Below are 17,747 nucleotides of genomic sequence, written 5' to 3' on the forward strand. Positions count from 1 at the left end.
GATAATTTCTTTTTGAAAATAAAGGAAATTACTAAATTAATCTTATTTGTAAAATGTAAAAATAAAATGGGTCTAATTATGGGTCTTGTTCTTGTATTTTTGAACTTTTGAATTTAATTTTTTACTTTTAATTTGAAAATTTGAGATAAAATGATATGCACATAACCAGATTTAAGCTTGAACAAATCTAAACAAAATTTATATATAATACACACATTTAATGAGACTCAAATCTAAGTGGCTAAGTTGAAGTCATTGAAGTTTTGGCCGTGTTTATTGATTAGGTTAGATTTATACATGATATTAATATTAGTGTATTTTATATTTGTTTAAGCTTAATTAAATTTAAAATATGAGTCTAAAATTTTATTCAAGCCCGTTTAAAATTGTTTTAGGCCCACTAATAAATTTTAATTTAATATGTAATATTTTAATATTTTTATTTTATTAAAATTTTAAATATAGACAACGTAACAAAAAATTAAATATATATTATAAAAGTATAAAATCAATTCAGCTTAGACTTTGAAATATATTATTTTAAATAAAATTAATTTTACTCAAATTCTACATATTTTTATCTAAATCCTTCTATATTTCGGATGTAAGCAAAGAGAGACGGATGGAGAGACAAGAGACCATCTTCTTCTGCTATTTGCTAGCAGCCAAAATCATGGTATTGGTCGTCGTCTTCCCACTTCAAAGACAAGAAGTTGAAAGCTGTAAATTTTAAGTAAATATATATGAAAATGCGACCCTGTTTTTAAAAAAACTTTAAATATTATGATTCAATGTTCTTCAATGCTTTAGCTTAACTCTTTAACTACCATATTAGTCGCTGGTCCCATACGTACAACACACCTCCATTCAGCACCACATATCATACTTTCTTCTACATTTATACTTCACAAAGCACCATTTCCAAAATCTACCACATTGTTGCATAAACCTAGAACCTTCTATCTCTCTCTTCTCCTTCATTCCCAAATTTGAAAGAAAAAAAAAATGGAGATGTTTTTCGATAATTATATTGTCGGCACGTTCTTGGTTTCCCTTTTTGCCTTCCTTTTTCTTTTCATTTTGCGGCGCTATAATAATAATAATAATAATAATAATGATAATAACACCAGGAAGAAGAGATTCGAGACAGGGTATTCTAGGGAAATTAAGACCCAAACCGGCGCCGGCAAAGGAGAATGCTCGCCTGGAAATGGTTCCGGCGATGACGTCATCATCGTCGGTGCCGGTGTTGCTGGTGCTGCTCTTGCTTATACCCTTGGCAAGGTAAAATTTCTAATTTTCGTACTATGTAATGTTGTAATTTTTTTCACAGGAAAAATGAGATTTCAGTGTTGATCAAAATCTGGGTTTTCATTCATTTTGCTTTTGCTTGAGATTTATTATTATTAGTTTTTTGCTTTCACGTAAACAAAACTGGTTTGGACTTTGACTTTGTTGACCTAGTTGCCATGAAAAAGATAGTTTAGCATATATAATATATAGATTTTTCTTGGTGATGACTGCAAATTTGGATTTTCTGCTAAACAAACTATTAACAGATTGGTAGCTGAAAGAAGTTTTCGAAGTGTAATCCAGTCTTCAATAATATTACTTATTGTCCTTGTGGTTGTTCTCCGACTTTGTGGAGAGCTCGAGAGCCTTATGAAGTCTGTTGTGGGCTTAAGTTCAGTAATAAGCGCCTTGATTGATAGAGATATAACCTGCAAAGTTCAGAGGAGAAATCGGTATTGTGTGTAGTTAATTATGTAATCATTTATATGCAGGAAAAATTAAACCTAAGATATATATGTCATATATTTGTAAGTATAATACCACCTAGTTACATCTTATAGGTTGTATTTTCGTATCGCAATCAATCGAGGCACTCTTAGATATTAGTAACATATAAACGGTTTGTTATAGAGGTTGTTTAATACATAATTTCTGAAGCATTAGAATCATTAAAAGTGCTTGAACTTTTTGAGTTTATTTAATGCTATATCGAAAATAACAACCATTTCCAGGATGGAAGGCGAGTTCATGTGATCGAACGAGACTTGACCGAACCGGATCGGATCGTTGGAGAACTGTTGCAGCCAGGAGGGTACCTTAAACTAGTTGAATTAGGCCTTGAAGGTATATGCATATGGTTGAATCTGTTGCCCATGATTTCAAAATGCAACTTGTTAAGTTCATGTACTCTTGATTTACAGATTGCGTAGAGGACATCGATGCTCAGCGTGTGCTCGGGTACGCTCTCTTCAAAGACGGGAGAAACACAAAATTGTCATATCCCTTGGGGAAGTTTCAGGCAGATGTTTCAGGACGAAGCTTCCATAACGGCCGTTTCATACAAAGGATGAGAGAAAAAGCCGCTACTCTTCCGAAGTAAATCTTTTTTGGTTCCTCGGTTTAGTACTGCAGCATTGTCATATAAACTTAAAATTGATCTTCTTTCACCATTGTTATGTATAAATTTTCAGTGCAAAGCTAGAGCAAGGGACAGTGACATCTTTGCTTGAAGAAAAAGGGACAATTATAGGGGTGCAATACAAAACTAAAGATGGTGAAGAACTAAGAGCTTATGCTCCTCTTACGATTGTATGCGACGGTTGTTTTTCGAACCTCCGCCGGTCTCTTTGCAACCCTAAGGTGAAAGTTGTTGTCTTATAATTGTTCTATAAAGTAAAACAACCATGGCTAACATAACGTGTTCTTTTGAACTACAATTCAATATGCATATGCTTGTTTTGTTGGTGATGTTCTATAGGTGGATGTACCCTCTTGTTTTGTGGGTTTGGTCTTAGAGAACTGTGAACTCCCGTTTTCGAATCACGGCCACGTTATCCTAGCCGATCCTTCACCCATCTTGTTTTATCCCATTAGTAGCACAGAGGTTCGTTGCTTGGTCGATGTACCTGGGAAGAAAGTTCCTTCCGTTGCTAATGGGGAAATGGCGAATCATTTGAAGACCGTGGTGGCACAACAGGTATCTTGCATTGATTGCCCACTGCAAACATTGTTTTATCATGGTTTAATGGAAGAGAGTGTTCTGTTTCAGGTTCCACCCGAGCTTCGCGATGCCTTCATAGCTGCAGTAGACAAAGGTAATATCCGAACCATGCCAAATAGAAGCATGCCGGCTGATCCTCATCCGACTCCAGGTGCACTTCTTATGGGAGATGCTTTCAACATGCGCCATCCTTTAACCGGCGGTGGTATGACCGTAGCATTGTCCGATATTGTTGTACTTCGAGATCTTCTTAGGCCTTTGCATAACCTTCATGATGCAGCCTCCTTAACCAGCTATCTCGAATCATTCTACACGTTACGCAAAGTCAGTTGGCTTCACAATATACTTTCAATATTTTCTTGCGGTTCGCTCATAACACAACGTCTTTTCGCAGCCTGTCGCATCTACAATAAATACTCTGGCCGGTGCTCTTTACAAGGTGTTTTCCGCTTCACCTGACGAAGCAAGGAAGGAAATGCGCCAAGCCTGTTTCGACTATTTGAGCCTTGGAGGTGTTTTTTCAACAGGACCAGTGGCTTTACTCTCCGGTCTAAACCCTCAGCCGTTGAGTTTAGTACTTCATTTCTTTGCCGTCGCGATTTACGGAGTCGGTCGTCTGATCCTACCGTTTCCTTCGTTCCAACGCATGTGGATTGGAGCTAGGTTAATTTGGGTACGAAATTTCAACCCTCTAAGCTCTTGAATGTTATTCGAATCCGAAATGAATGCATAAAATCTGTATAAGCATATTGGATGTCGACACCTTGTGCTGAACATTGTTCCCTGTATATTGCAGAGTGCATCTGGAATTATTTTCCCCATAATCAAGGCAGAGGGAGTGAGGCAGATGTTCTTCCCAGCTACGGTTCCGGCGGTATATCGAGCTCCTCCTGTCGTCAACTGATGCAACCAAGATTAAAAGATTGAAACCGTTACCTCTTTGCTTTAGACCCCATGATTGATAAGTGTTATGTTGCATGTATGATGAGGACATTGTACAACTGTAAGATATGTTTTGATACCGTTCTTTCTATGAACAGAATTCTCCCACTCTTCAATTCTCCAAATGGAACCTCTGTTAAAAATTAAATTCTCCCTATCCCTTATATAATTTATATCAAATAAAAATTAATTTTATAATAATTATAATGCTATAATGTAAATATATTCAAAAATTAAGAAGTTTATGTATAAAATTTGGGGAAATAACGTATAAGGCCACTAAATTATTAGTAAGTTATAAAATAGTTATTGAACTAGTTTTCATTTAAGCTACCGGGTTGTTAAAATTGTTGTTGTATGTCTTTCTTAGTTCTCACCACCTACGCCAATCAAAAGCTCTCTTTCCCCTGCTCAGTTTTTTTTTTTGTATGAAACAACTTTGAATGTCACGAATCTATGAACCAAAATCTAAACAACTTTCTTCTTTGATTTTCGACACTAATTGTCAAATCAATTTGTATTTAAGGTATGTTCCACTTGTCAATGGGTATTGATCTGTTGTATCGATTGTCAAATTGATGGTTGGAACTTGCCATCCGAAACTTTAAAAAAAAAAACTTAACAGTGTAATGACTTACATAAAAACTTAACAATTAAATGACCATTTTGTAACTTTTTAAAGTTGGATGAGTAAAACATAAAAAAACACTTTTATACAAAAAAACAAGTTGGACACTTTTTTTTTGCACATCTAAAAAGGACACAAAAATTAAATAAAACATATAATATTTACCAAACCATATAAAATATATGGTAAAAATCTCTCTAGTCTCTTTCAATTTGAAATTGAGCAAATCAAGATGATAACAAATTTAGCTTTCAATGTTTACACATTTTGGCCTTAATTCTAAAAAATTCAACAAATTAAACCTCAACATTTACACAAATATTGCAAGATAAATTTGTTAACTTAGGACCAAATTGATATAATATGTTAACTTTGAAGGCTAAATTTATTATTATACTAATCAAAATCATGTACAATTGATGGAAAACAATAACATAATGATTAATTGTCCTTAGTTGCTCACTTTCAAAATTGACATACATTAAATTGTTATTATTTTTTCCAGAGGGACTAATTTGCTTAATGTTGAAATTGAGAGGGAATGAAGAGATTTTTTACCAAAATATATCAAGAAGCATTATCACGGAATTAACGCAAAAAATAGAGGACCAAAAATAAAAATTATAGTAGGGACTAAATCGGAAAAAAAACACATAATACAGACTTTTTATAAAATTTGACGTTTTAAATTTCCGTTCTTCACCCTTGTGAAAATAACACTCATTTTCCGAGAAAATGCAAGAAAATGGTAACATCTGCTGAGAAAATAGGTTAAAGCTTTTCACCCTTTGCTAACAACATAAAAGCAATGCGAAGATTCTCTTCCAAATCATTCTCTCTTATCCCCAAACACCGTTTTCTTTCACTTTCCTCCTATCCAAACACCCACCACTTCATTCCCAGCAACAACGACGACGGCTTCTCGACCAGTTCCAAACCCCGGTTCGGTTTAGTTACCCTTAGAACCCCACAACCCGAATTTGAACCCGAAAACGACCGACGTGTCGACGACTTTGCTTCCGATGTCGAAAAGATTTACAGAATCCTCCGAAAGTTCCACACTCGGGCCCCAAAGTTGAACCTCGCTTTACAACAGTCCGGCGTCGTTTTTCGCCACGGTTTAACCGAACGCGTATTGAACCGGTGTGGCGACGCCGGTAATTTGGGTTACAAGTTCTTCACTTGGGCATCGAAACAACCTGGGTATCACCCAAGCTATGAAATTTACAAAGCGATGATTAAGATTTTAGGCAAGATGAGACAATTCGGTGCCGTTTGGGCATTACTTGAAGAAATCAGAAATGAAAATCCCCATTTCATTACGGCTGAATTGTTTGTTGTTTTGATAAGAAGGTTTGCTTCTTCACGGATGGTTAAAAAAGCCATTGAAGTGTTCGATGAAATGCCTAAGTACGGTTGTCCACAAGACGAGGCCGTGTTTGGGGCATTGTTAGATGCTTTATGTAAAAATGGGGATGTAAAAGAAGCAGCTTTAGTTTTTGAGGAAATGAAGGTGAGGTTTAAGCCGAATTTAAAAATTTTCACTTCTTTGTTATATGGTTGGTGTAAAGAAGGGAAGATTTTGGAAGCTAAACATGTGTTGATTCAAATGAAAGAAGCTGGTTTCGAGCCGGATATTGTGGTTTATAACAATTTGTTGAGTGGGTATGTTTTAGGAAACAAAATGGGGGATGCTTTTGATCTGTTGAAAGAAATGAGGAGCAAAGGGATTGACCCCAATGCATGTTCATATACCATTGTGATTCAGGGACTTTGTAAGGCTGATAGAATGGTGGAAGCAATGAGGGTTTTTGATGAAATGGAGAAAAATGGTTGTCAAGGTGATGTTTTGGCTTATACTACTTTGATAAGTGGGTTTTGTAAGTGGGGGAAGCTTGAGAGAGCTTATGAGCTTTTGGATAGGATGAAAACAGAAGGGCTTGTACCAAATTCGTTGACTTATTTGCATATTATGGTGGCTCATGAGAAGAAGGAAGAGTTAGAAAAGTGTTTGGAGTTGATAGAGGAGATGAGGAAGATTGGTTGTGTTCCAGATGCTGGTATTTATAATGTGGTTATTCGATTAGCTTGTAAGTTAGAGGAAGTTAAAGAAGCTGCTCGGGTTTGGGATGAGATGGAAAGAAGTGGATTTAGTCCTGGAGTTGATAGTTTCATTGTTATGATCCATGGTTTTATTGCACAAGGATGTTTGGTTGAGGCCTGTGAGCTTTTTAAAGAAATGGTTGGAAGAGGTCTGTTTTGTGTTCCTCAATATGGGGTTTTGAAGGATTTGTTGAATTCTTTGTTAAGGGCTGAGAAGCTTGAAATGGCTAAGGATTTATGGAGTTGTATCGTTAGTAAAGGATGTGAACTTAATGTGTCTGCATGGACAATATGGATTCATGCCCTTTTCTCGGAAGGGCTGGTGAAGGAAGCCTGTTCGTATTGTATGGAAATGATGGATGCAGATTTAATGCCACAGCCTGATACTTTTGCAAAGCTCATGAAGGGTTTGAGGAAACTGTATAACAGGCAGATCGCAGCTGAGATAACAGAAAAGGTGAGGAAGATGGCTGCAGACAGAGAGATCACTTTTAAGATGTATAAACGGCGAGGGGAGAGAGACTTGAAAGAAAAAATAAAGGAAAAGACAGATGGTAGAAAGAGAAGGGCTCGTCGACGGCGATGGGGTCCAGCCCGTAGTAGATCTGGCATTTAATAACTTCATCACAAGGTGGTCATGTGCCAAGTAATGAACCTAATAACAGAATTACTGATCAGATTGCTTTGGTATTGAGTAGAGAAATTGGGGAGCCTCTATATTCTTTAGAACCAGTCAGCTTGTTCTGCAGGTAGTCAGAACTAGAAAGAAGTCCATGGCCACTGCTTTTCGATGCCAAGCATCATTTTTCTTGCACATTATCACTCCTTTTTAGGTGTTCCTTGTATTTATTATATCTGGCTTTCCTTCCTAAAAATACTTTTTTCATTCATGACTTGGCTGGTCTGCAATTTATTTCTAATCAGGCCTAGAATCCTTGGTTGATATGGTTGCCTATTTGGAGCATCTGAAATGCTTTGACTTTTGGTTGCCATACAACAACATTGTTGGTAGTAACTGTTTGTGAGGAAAATGATACATTTCTGATCATTAACTTTATAGTTCAACACAAGTATTCATTAAACATATCAAAATTCTCTAACTCCTGCATAACAGGTGTATATATACAACAGGTATATTAAACATGCCTTGCCAACTTTAGTAGTCATTATAAATTTATAATTGACAAACCATGATAAATAATTCAAAAATTCTTCCTGTATTCTATGCATTATCAAATCCTTCTTCTTTTCTGTAGGTTTGTGCTTCACTCTATGGAGATATCATTAATGTTCATGGCAATGATCTGTCTCGTCAAAGATCTCCTCCTGCATGTGCAAAAATAAAATAAAAAAGTTAATTGAGATATCCATTCATGAAAACAAAAGAAGAAATCATTTACTTGCAAAAGCTCTTCAATGACATCTTCCAGTGTTATAATGCCAGTAGCTTCCCCTTCTCCAGTGGTCGCTGGGAGCGAATCATTGTTGAATTGCAGTATCTCCGAGTGGAAGTTCCTTCCCCATTTCTTGATTTTGGACGACACTCTCCCTGAATTTCCTTCTAAGCCTTTCCATATCTTGACTGATCTCTTGCTCGGTAAGCATTTTCCCTTTTGATGCTTTTTACCATTGATGTCCACCTTCACCTCTTTGTTTGGCCGTTCACTGGTTGCATGCTCTGTTTTGTTGTTCTGCCTTACAACAACGCCCATATGATTGTGACCTTTTTGAAACTCATTTAGTATGTCATATAAAGGCATTGACTCAGGAACCCTGGAACACAAACAAACAACACACATATTAAACCAAATCTTAGTAGATAATAACAATCTGTATATGTTACTTTAATTTGGGTGAGCGTCAAATACGAGCATGTTAAACTTTTCCCAAGTATTCCGTACCCATATTCGAATATGTTGTGTACTTGGTACAAGTAAAACTACCTTGAAATCCTGCGAATGGTGATGTTTTTAACAGGCACCTCAGATGCTGGATGGATGGTTAATAAGTTCTTCACCTAATATGAAAAACTAGAATATTAGTGGCCCTATCAAACAAAAATTGCAAAAACATTTTCAATGGTCTAATTGTGATTTTAGTCTCTTTGTTATGCTGAAATTTGGAACTTGACATAATGTCATAGTAGATCCAACTTGATAGCACTATTAGTTGCTACAGACCAAAATAACTATTATCCCAATTTTTATTGGACTGACATTAAGAGAATTACCAAAATAAGCCCAATTATGTTCTCTATTCTCTCGTGGTAAACAGGTACCCTGCTATGCCCTTTCTCCAGGATCAACTTCATCAAATCTCTGCATGTTTTTGTATTGCATATACTGGTTAAATTTCATCCATGGTAAATGTAACTTATAATGTTGTTTACCACATCTCTTCTTGCCTGTTTAACTTGGCATTAATATTAATTGCAAAAGTTTCTGATATAGGTGTCATTGCATCCATTGCTGTTTTCTTACTTAGCTCAAGTGCACCTGCTATGATTGTTGTCTCATCACGTGTCAATTCTCCACCTTTGCCAGCCTACACAAAAAGATTAGATTGTTTTTACTTTGCATTGCTGCTATTGATTTGTTAGATTTGTAGTTGAAAAGGGACATTATCATACCTCGTTGCCGTGCAAATCGACAAGTGTCTTCAACTCAGCACGGCGGAAAAGAGCCTCGTGTCCTTCTCCAAGGAGAAGGTCTAATAGCTAATGAAACAAACACAGAGCAGAGATAAGAGGTTCAGCTGAGATATAGTGAAATTGATTCAGTTTTCAGTTTTCACCTTGCTTATTGGATATGCAACTGGGAAACAAATCCAAATGAGGACTCGAACAAATGGAGCAACTTTTGCACCAATCGCCAATCCATACCGTGTACAAACCGCTTGCGGAGCGATCTGAATCGTAAAGAAAGAGAGCAAGACGAGCTTAAAACATGTGACCAAGAACATGAAATGGAGCTTACAGCTTAGTAACTTACCTCACCAAACATAAGTATGAGGGTGACTGAAATAAGGATTGCACCCCAAGCTGACACCAAGCTGTCTAGAAAAATTGGAAGGGCCTATAAAATCATGTAACCTCACAAGTTAGAAGCTCTCAACTGTCGACAAAATACCTTAAAAAGTTGTCAAACGGTTTCATATTTCGCACCTCCATAGCTGCAGCATTGCAGATGAGCAAAGTGCAGAGGAGCAAATGTTGTCTCCTAACAACTGGAAGTATCTTTGCTGTAATGAATCAATGAAAAACACTGTAAATGGAACTCATTTGAAGAAGCAAGTTAGAGGGTGTCATGGGAACATTACATACCGGCATGTTTGCTATTGGTCAGTGTTCCAGATTCAGCGAGCACTTCGAGATCAACGAGGCTTAAAGACATGAGCCCCATTGTAAGACCAGACATCAATCCGGCAAACAAAACGAGACCAGCAACGATAGTGATCCTAATGAAGAGCCCTGTTTCGCAGCAATGATACTCAACTTCCATTGTTGCTCTATTTGTTTATCTTATGAGGTTTGTTTTATGTACTGTGAGCTTTGCATTAATGGTTCATGAACATTTTAACTTATATTATACAGAATAAAAGTAGGATTCTGACCCTTCTTTTTTTTTTATCTGTATGGTTATGTCAAAGTGTTAAAGGAATGTCTGGAAAAGAAAACCTTTTCTTCTTTTGGATTCCTTCAAAAGGAAGGACTGGTTGAAAGGTGATGAAGGCAACAATGTGAAACAGATGAACCAAAGATAATTTCAAATTTTTTAAATGAACTAAGACAATATTTTATCATCTTCAAGTCAAAAATGTAATTTTATCATTGCATCAATTTATGATTTCGAAATTTCTAAAGGGACTAGAATGAAATTTTACAATTTTGGAGAGCCAAGGCTCATCCTTTTAAGTATGATTGATCACATTTTAAAAATAATTGTGATACAATGTCTAACATTTATTCCTTTGTGACTTTCCTCTTAAGTTTTTTTTTTTTTTGGCTCTCAACACTAAAATTTTAATAAAATTGTGTTTTTAAACAAAAGAAAATAGACTAAACCATTAAAATTTTGACGATATTGACAAGATAATTTATGTTGTAGTTCACATGTTAATCACAAAAAAAAAATTAAAGTTGAATGACTTAAACGAAAACTTTTAAATAATTTAATGATCATTTTATAATTTTTTAAAATTAAAAGACTAAAACATAAATTTATTAATAGTTTAATAACCTTGCTCTAAGCTCTTTTTGTAATTTATTAGGAAATTGTCGGCTGCCAAAGTCAGCTAGGAGATGCAACAATAAAAAGGTAAAGATTGTGGGAGGCTGGGAATATAACCCACAATTTGTATAGGATTGGGTTGGATTTGATTTAATTTTTTAAATAGTATTGATTCCTTTTTCAATTTTTATATTAATTTTAAGTTTTAAATCTTTAAACTTTAAATTTTATTTGATAAAATAGTTTCCGTTTTATGAATTTTATTTTGACATTATTCGATAAATTTTCAAAAATCATAAATAGAAATAAATTATTTTAAAATTATAAACTAAAAACATTCGAACACTATCTAATCGAACCGACTTTCGATTTTTTGTCCTAAAATTGGACAATATTTATTCTGGCATCTTGTTCTCACACCTGATGTTTTGAATTTGATGACATTATTCTAAGAATCAGATTATGTCACAAAATTGTACTTTAGAATATTTGAGAATGGTATAAGTTGAATAATCAAATAAATGTGAATATAATATTTATGATTTTTTAAAAGTTTATTTGATTTGTTGGATGATTTAGTATCGAATTAAAAATATTTATAAATTTGATATTTTTATACTTTTAAATATATTATATTCAACCTTATTTTACATATAATGTAGGCATTATGGTCTCACAATTTATATAGTAATGGAAATTCACTCATTTTAATTTTTATAATTTCTCATATTAAAATGATTATATACATAGTTTAATTTATTTTAAAAATAAAATAAAATATTATTCTAAATGATTTAAGTTTTGGTGCATAAAATTTTAATATCTCGATCATACGCAAACAAAATCTAATTAAAACAAATTAAATTTTATTAATTTATCAATAATTATTGTTATAATTCTTTTGGTAGAAGAAAAATATTAGACTAAAACAAAACTAGTCTAATTTTCGTCGATTACATCAGACGTGGCGTGATAAACATTAGCTTCCAATAGACGTTGCACATAGATTAGATATTCATCAAGGATGATCAATTAGTTCAAGCTTCCCGAGATTTCCTTAGCCAAGCAGCCAGCGGCTTTGTTGCAATCTCTCAATAAAAGTCTAAGCTTCACTTGCCAATCTTTAGCAATCCAAGTGTGGAGCAATCTGACTTCAGCTATATTGTTTACACAAGCAAAACCAGAACGCAAAATTTCTAGTAAGAGAGCATTGTTGGTTTCCACTTCCACTTGTCAAATCCCCACTCCCAAGCTAGTTTCAACACTTCAAGCATCGCCTTAGCTTCTACCTGAAAGATATCAACCAAGTCTATCACCATGCCAAATCCCATAAGCCATCCCCCTTAGGGTCCTCTTATAACTCCTCAAATAGCCGCTCCACATTAATCTTGGTCCAATCGGTATCAAGGAAATGCCACCGCTTCCTCCAACTAGTAGAAATATCCCAACTAGGCGTCCTAGTTTTGTTGTTCAACGACTCGTCCACGCTTCTGTTGAGGCAATAAGCTCATGGTTATTACCATTATCGTTGTTAAAAATAAAATCATTCTGATTCTTCCAAATGAACCAACAAACAATGGAAAAGAAGGTGCTCCATTCACCGTTTTGGATTGATAATTTCTTTACATTCCTAGTGTTCCACAAGATCCACTCAACAAGGGGAAGGTTAAAGAAAACCCCTAACTGGAGTTTGGAATAGCAACTTTCCAAACTACTTGGGCGAAGCCACAATCCCTAACTGCATGCAAAGCAGATTCAATAGATAAACTACAACGATCACAAAAAGGATAGTGAGACATACATCACATTGTGCATTCCTCGTTAGTCAAGATTCTCTCGTGAGCCCGCAACCAAAGAAACATATGAACTTTTTGTGGTGCCAAAAGTTTTCAAGTGTTCTTATCACTACTTTTGTTTTCTGATGGAGAAAATGCCCTATTGTAAGTTAATAATTATTGTTATTAAAAATAAATTATTGGTTAAATTTTATTTCTTTCACCCAAATAGTGGGTATACCATATGATTAGTATCAAGGAATGTACATGAGATTTGAATTAAAGATAACATTATTTTTAACATCTCAAGTTAGTCCCTAAACTTAGCAATTGTTCCCACATTAAAGTTTGAACTTTATTTTGCTTAAAGTTAGTCCTTGAACTTGGCAATTGTTCCCATACGGGGGATTAAACTTTAGTTTTCAAGAAAGTATCAAGGACTAACTTAGACAAAAAAATGTCTAGGCCCCAATGTGAAAAAATTACCAAGTTTAGGCCCAAAAAGTGTATTAAACCCATTTAGTTTATTTAAATCAATGGCAAACTATACCCAATGTTAAAAAGTTACAAGATGCTCACTGAACTATTTAAAAGCTTTCATTTAAGTCATTGAACTATTTGAAAGTTTTTATTTAAGTCATTAGGATGTTAATTTTTTTTCCTAAAAAAAGCTTCCCTTGTGAGTTCTAAGCAATAATTCGTTGATCGATATAGTGGATCAATACCCATTGACAAGTAGAATAACATAAGATCCAAATCGATCTGGCAACCAATATTAGATATTAGAGAAAAAAGCTGTTTGGATTTTGATTTGCAGATTTATAATGTTCAAACATATTTCATGAAAAAAAAAACTTGAACTATAAAATAGAAAAAGAATAAGAGTTTTTTATTGGTGCAAGCGATATGAACAGAGAATGACATGCAATAACGATTTTAACAGCCCAGTGATTTAAATGCAAACTTTCGGCTAGTTCAGTGACCATTTTGTAAGTTTTTAAAGTTGAATAATCAAAACGTAAACTGACTAATAGTTTAATGACTTGGGTGTAGTTTACCCTTAAATCTATTAGGCACTACTGCTATTCGAGCTATCGATACGACGCCGTGTCATATCACCGACGCGCTAATAACTGTATATATCTGTATCACACAACTCACAAAGGCGCGCTCAAACACGGTTGATCTTAGTTTTAAGCAAAAACAAATTTAAATAAATAAAAATAAAAACAGTGAAAAATAGAATAAAACTACTGCGTATCCAATCCAATCCAATCCAAAGTCCCTTTCAAACTCAGTATACTGTTCGAAGAAAAAACCCAGCAAAAACAAGTGTTTTTTTTCCTTCACAGATCTGAGATCCAAAAGCCTCTCATTCTTCCTCTAAGGTGAATTTTTAATTTTTATTTCATAATTTCTTCCATTTTATGTTAACATCTAAAAGCTTTCTCATATTTTTGGATCTGTTTTAAATGCTCAAATTTTGTGTAAATCTGTTGGATGTTTGGTATGTTTGGTACAGTGTAAAGAATTATATCAAGGATATTATTATAAGAGAGTAAAAGCAAGCAAACATGTCAAGGAGGCAAGTAAGCTCCACGCGCCGCTTTGTTGACAGCGGAAACTTCCCGTTCTCTGGTGCTTTACATTCTAAATCCCGATCTTCTCCTATTTTATCTATCGCTCTTGTCGTTGTGGTAATATCTTTATCTTTTCCTTTCTTTTTTGTTTTTTGAATTTTTCAATTAGTGTTACATTTTGAAAAGGAAATTAACGGGGGTAATATTTTTGAAAATGATTTACAGGGAGCTATCCTTCTCATTGGCTATGCCTATAGTGGTTCAGGTATTCTTTTTTTTATTGGAATTTCTTATTTGTGTTTACTTGATTTTGTTTGTTGGATATGCTGATCTTGTTAGTTCAATTAATTGTTCACACTGTTTATACTGTTCGCGAATATAGGTAAATTCCGAGGTGAAGCGGTTAGTCGGATCGAAGGTAAGTTATGCTTTTACTTTCTTCCTCATTGGATTTAATGTTCATAATGAAATTAACTCGTTAGGTTACTGATTTTTATTTGATTTTGATGTCATCATGTCTCTTTGGAACTACTTGAATATTTAGTGGATTCACTAATGCTTTGTTTGGTAGAGTAGATAAATTGGGAGGATGAGTTCACATGTTATATCAAATTTAGTTAAGATTCAATGCACATATGTATCCGAGAGCGTATATATAAGATATTTTTATTCATTGGAGAGAATATTTTGGACAAAAAAAATATTGATCTTAGAGGCCTTGCTTCTGCATCTCAAGGTTATGGGGCTTTCTTTCCTTTGATACTTATATCGTAAAATAATCTCTTACAATTTGTCATAATCTTCTTCTGAAGTGCTTTCTAGAGGGGTAAAAGTATCATGGAAGCCCCTGTACTAGAAGTCGGATTGCATTTAGGCCCGTATGCTCAAAAGCTGGGCAAATTAGTCCTTGTACGTTAAATTAAAGAGCAAATTGGTCCTTTTATAAAAAAATTCATCTATTTTTACCTTTAAAAACTAGTTCTTGTACGTCAGCAGGACATACGCGTACGTGTCACTATCTAGTTATTCTTTTAGCCATGTCAGTTTTTAACAATACAAAGGGATGGAGTTTTTAAAAGAAAGGACCAATTTGCTCTTTGATCTAATATACAGTGACTAATTTGCCTATTTTTTCAGTAGAGGGAGCAAAATGTAATATTACTCCTATGATACTTTTAACTTTTTAGAGGAAAGAAAGTTGTAAGATATCAGAGGCGGTTATATTAGTTAGATATGGTTTGTGTCTTCCGTGATAACTGGAACATTTAAAGTCTATCATTATAATGGAATTGCCATGCTCTGGAAAGGGTGTATTACATTAAGTGTAATGTTCTGAAAATCAATTATTTTCTTGTTATCTTTGTAGGTGACTATACATGCAGTCTAGAAGTTCAGAGGGCAATACCATTTTTGAAGAAGGCATATGGGGACCGCATGCACAAGGTTTTGCATGTAGGCCCTGATACCTGTTCAGTTGTCTCCAAACTTTTGAAAGAAGAGGATACTGAAGCCTGGGGTGTGGAACCATATGATATAGAGGATGTTGAAGAAAGTTGCAAGAGTCTTGTGGGCAAAGGGATTGTACGTGTGGCAGATATCAAGTACCCTCTTCCCTATAGGCCAAAGTCTTTTTCTCTTGTTATTGTTTCGGATGCCCTTGATTACTTGTCTTCAAAATACCTGAACAAGACTCTGCCTGAGTTGGCCAGGGTTGCCTCGGATGGTCTCATTATTTTTGCTGGTAATCCCTTACTCTTTCAAGCTCTATATAAATTATAAAACAAGAGTAACTCAGGCCGAAAATGCTTATATCCAGATATATTTTCTTACAAGAAAAGCTGTACCATAACTATAACATGATATATTTTCATTTGTTGATCAGGTACCCCTGGTCATCAGAAGGCTAAAGTGGCAGAACTGTCGAAATTCGGCCGTCCAGTAAGTCTCCATCTAGTATAACAACAGGATTTGGAATTTAAACGAACCATAGTATATATTTAACATTCATTTGAGCAAAAATCAGAACTGTTACTCAGCATTTTTGTTTTGGGGAATGTATCAAGATCAAATTTACCTCATCATTAACACATCTGTTTCGTTTCTGAAGGCTAAAATGCGGAGTTCCTCTTGGTGGATTCGTTTTTTCGACCAAAGTAGTTTAAAAGAAAACGAAACTGCCGTGAAGAAGTTTGAGCAGGCTACGTCAAAGAGTTCATACCTGCCAGCATGTCAAGTATTCCACCTAAATCCATACCACTGATACAAAGAGAAAGTCATCAAGATCAAATTTCCATTATTTTTGTTGTCATATGCATTGAAGGTGAAGTAAAAATATCTTCAGCTCTCATACAACATGTACTCTGTTGGGGAACTAAATTTGGTAAAAGAGATGTTGGTATCAATGGGTTAATGCCCTTAACATTACAGGTTTGATATTTATTAATTCAATCGATGGGGAAAATTACACCTATTTGTTGTAGACATGCATTTATTTAGTTATATTGTTTTCTGAATGTGGAAGTAAATCTAGCTTCCCATTATGAGATTACCCATATTTCTATTTGTCTTCTCTTCAAACAACTTCTTGTAACATGAAATGAGACAAGGTAGTCTAAATTTCCAATCGGTATTGTAGTTGGCACTCATTGGCATATATTAACTTTTAGATTATTTTAAGATTGCTTTTAACTTTGATTTCAAAATGTTTTGCACATGATTCATTGATTTTTATTTCTTCATTTCAAGCTCAACATGCCATTGGGGCAACAAAATTTAGCTATCACTTTCAAGCCAGAATGCAGAAAATCGATCAAATCACAATGGACTAAAATCAATGGGGGCAAACCGCATGACCTACAATTCCTACTAGTATCCTAAAAACAAATAACCCTTCAGTCACACCTACTTTAAGCACTAACTTGAACAAAAAAATATTTAGGTCTTGATAGTAATTGATCTATTCAAAAGTTTTTCTTTACGTCATTGGATTGTTAGTGAGTTCCAAACAACAATTCAATGATCGATGTAGTGGATTAATATTCATTGACGAGTAGAATATGCTTTAAATTTAAATCGATCGGATGGCTAGTTTCAAAGATTGAAGAAAAAAATTGGTTGGATTTTGATTCTCAAATTCATGACGTTTAAAGTTGTTTCATAAAAAGAAATTAAACTGTAGAAGAGAAGAGGAATAAGAGTTTTCAATTGGTGAATGCGATGCAAATAGAGAAGACCATACAACAAAAATTTTAACAATTCAATGATTTAAACAAAAATTTTTAAATAATTTAATAACTATTTTATAACTTTTTGAAGTAAAATAACAAAATGTAATTTTACTTGTAATGTATTCTTAAATCTAATAGCCATTATTGATATTCGATCTATTGATGCGACGTCGTATCATATCACCGACGCGCTAATAACTGTATGTATATGTATCACACAACTCCCAAAGGCGCGCTCAAACACGTTGGA

The 17,747-nt window shown here is 34.5% G+C and overlaps 4 protein-coding genes across 11 annotated transcripts; 3 read left to right on the forward strand and 1 right to left on the reverse strand.

The window, feature by feature from the left end:
* Positions 1 to 920: 920 nt before the first annotated feature.
* Positions 921 to 4,080, forward strand: LOC105787701 (squalene epoxidase 3). The gene is made up of 8 exons (XM_012614223.2): positions 921 to 1,284; positions 2,025 to 2,136; positions 2,214 to 2,388; positions 2,484 to 2,652; positions 2,771 to 2,989; positions 3,062 to 3,337; positions 3,408 to 3,686; positions 3,810 to 4,080. Exons 1-8 carry the CDS (start codon positions 1,006 to 1,008, stop codon positions 3,915 to 3,917), a joined length of 1,617 nt encoding a protein of 538 aa, XP_012469677.1. The 5' UTR covers positions 921 to 1,005; the 3' UTR covers positions 3,918 to 4,080.
* A 1,204-nt stretch (positions 4,081 to 5,284) lies between these two features.
* On the forward strand, positions 5,285 to 10,314 carry LOC105787699 (putative pentatricopeptide repeat-containing protein At5g65820). 8 transcript variants are annotated; one of them, XM_052624841.1, is made up of 4 exons: positions 5,285 to 7,817; positions 7,943 to 8,283; positions 8,961 to 9,048; positions 9,137 to 10,314. In XM_052624841.1, exon 1 carries the CDS (start codon positions 5,392 to 5,394, stop codon positions 7,300 to 7,302), a length of 1,911 nt encoding a protein of 636 aa, XP_052480801.1. In that variant the 5' UTR covers positions 5,285 to 5,391; the 3' UTR covers positions 7,303 to 7,817; positions 7,943 to 8,283; positions 8,961 to 9,048; positions 9,137 to 10,314. The 8 variants fall into 8 exon arrangements, with proteins under 8 accessions (XP_052480801.1, XP_052480800.1, XP_052480798.1 ...); XM_052624840.1 differs by having other exon boundaries at positions 7,943 to 9,048; XM_052624838.1 differs by having other exon boundaries at positions 8,961 to 10,314.
* On the reverse strand, positions 7,952 to 10,186 carry LOC105789459 (DUF21 domain-containing protein At2g14520). The gene is made up of 9 exons (XM_052624857.1): positions 10,009 to 10,186; positions 9,850 to 9,926; positions 9,677 to 9,760; positions 9,480 to 9,593; positions 9,316 to 9,402; positions 9,091 to 9,230; positions 8,917 to 9,004; positions 8,630 to 8,703; positions 7,952 to 8,459 (listed from the first exon to the last, which is right to left on the reverse strand). Exons 1-9 carry the CDS (start codon positions 10,184 to 10,186, stop codon positions 7,952 to 7,954), a joined length of 1,350 nt encoding a protein of 449 aa, XP_052480817.1.
* A 3,548-nt stretch (positions 10,315 to 13,862) lies between the features above and the next one.
* Positions 13,863 to 16,824, forward strand: LOC105787702 (probable pectin methylesterase CGR2). The gene is made up of 7 exons (XM_012614225.2): positions 13,863 to 14,078; positions 14,213 to 14,387; positions 14,496 to 14,535; positions 14,653 to 14,688; positions 15,637 to 16,011; positions 16,153 to 16,208; positions 16,378 to 16,824. Exons 2-7 carry the CDS (start codon positions 14,265 to 14,267, stop codon positions 16,528 to 16,530), a joined length of 783 nt encoding a protein of 260 aa, XP_012469679.1. The 5' UTR covers positions 13,863 to 14,078; positions 14,213 to 14,264; the 3' UTR covers positions 16,531 to 16,824.
* Positions 16,825 to 17,747: the final 923 nt, after the last annotated feature.

The sequence above is a fragment of the Gossypium raimondii genome, chromosome 2 (genome assembly GCF_025698545.1).
Source record: "Gossypium raimondii isolate GPD5lz chromosome 2, ASM2569854v1, whole genome shotgun sequence".
Lineage (NCBI taxonomy): Eukaryota > Viridiplantae > Streptophyta > Magnoliopsida > Malvales > Malvaceae > Gossypium > Gossypium raimondii.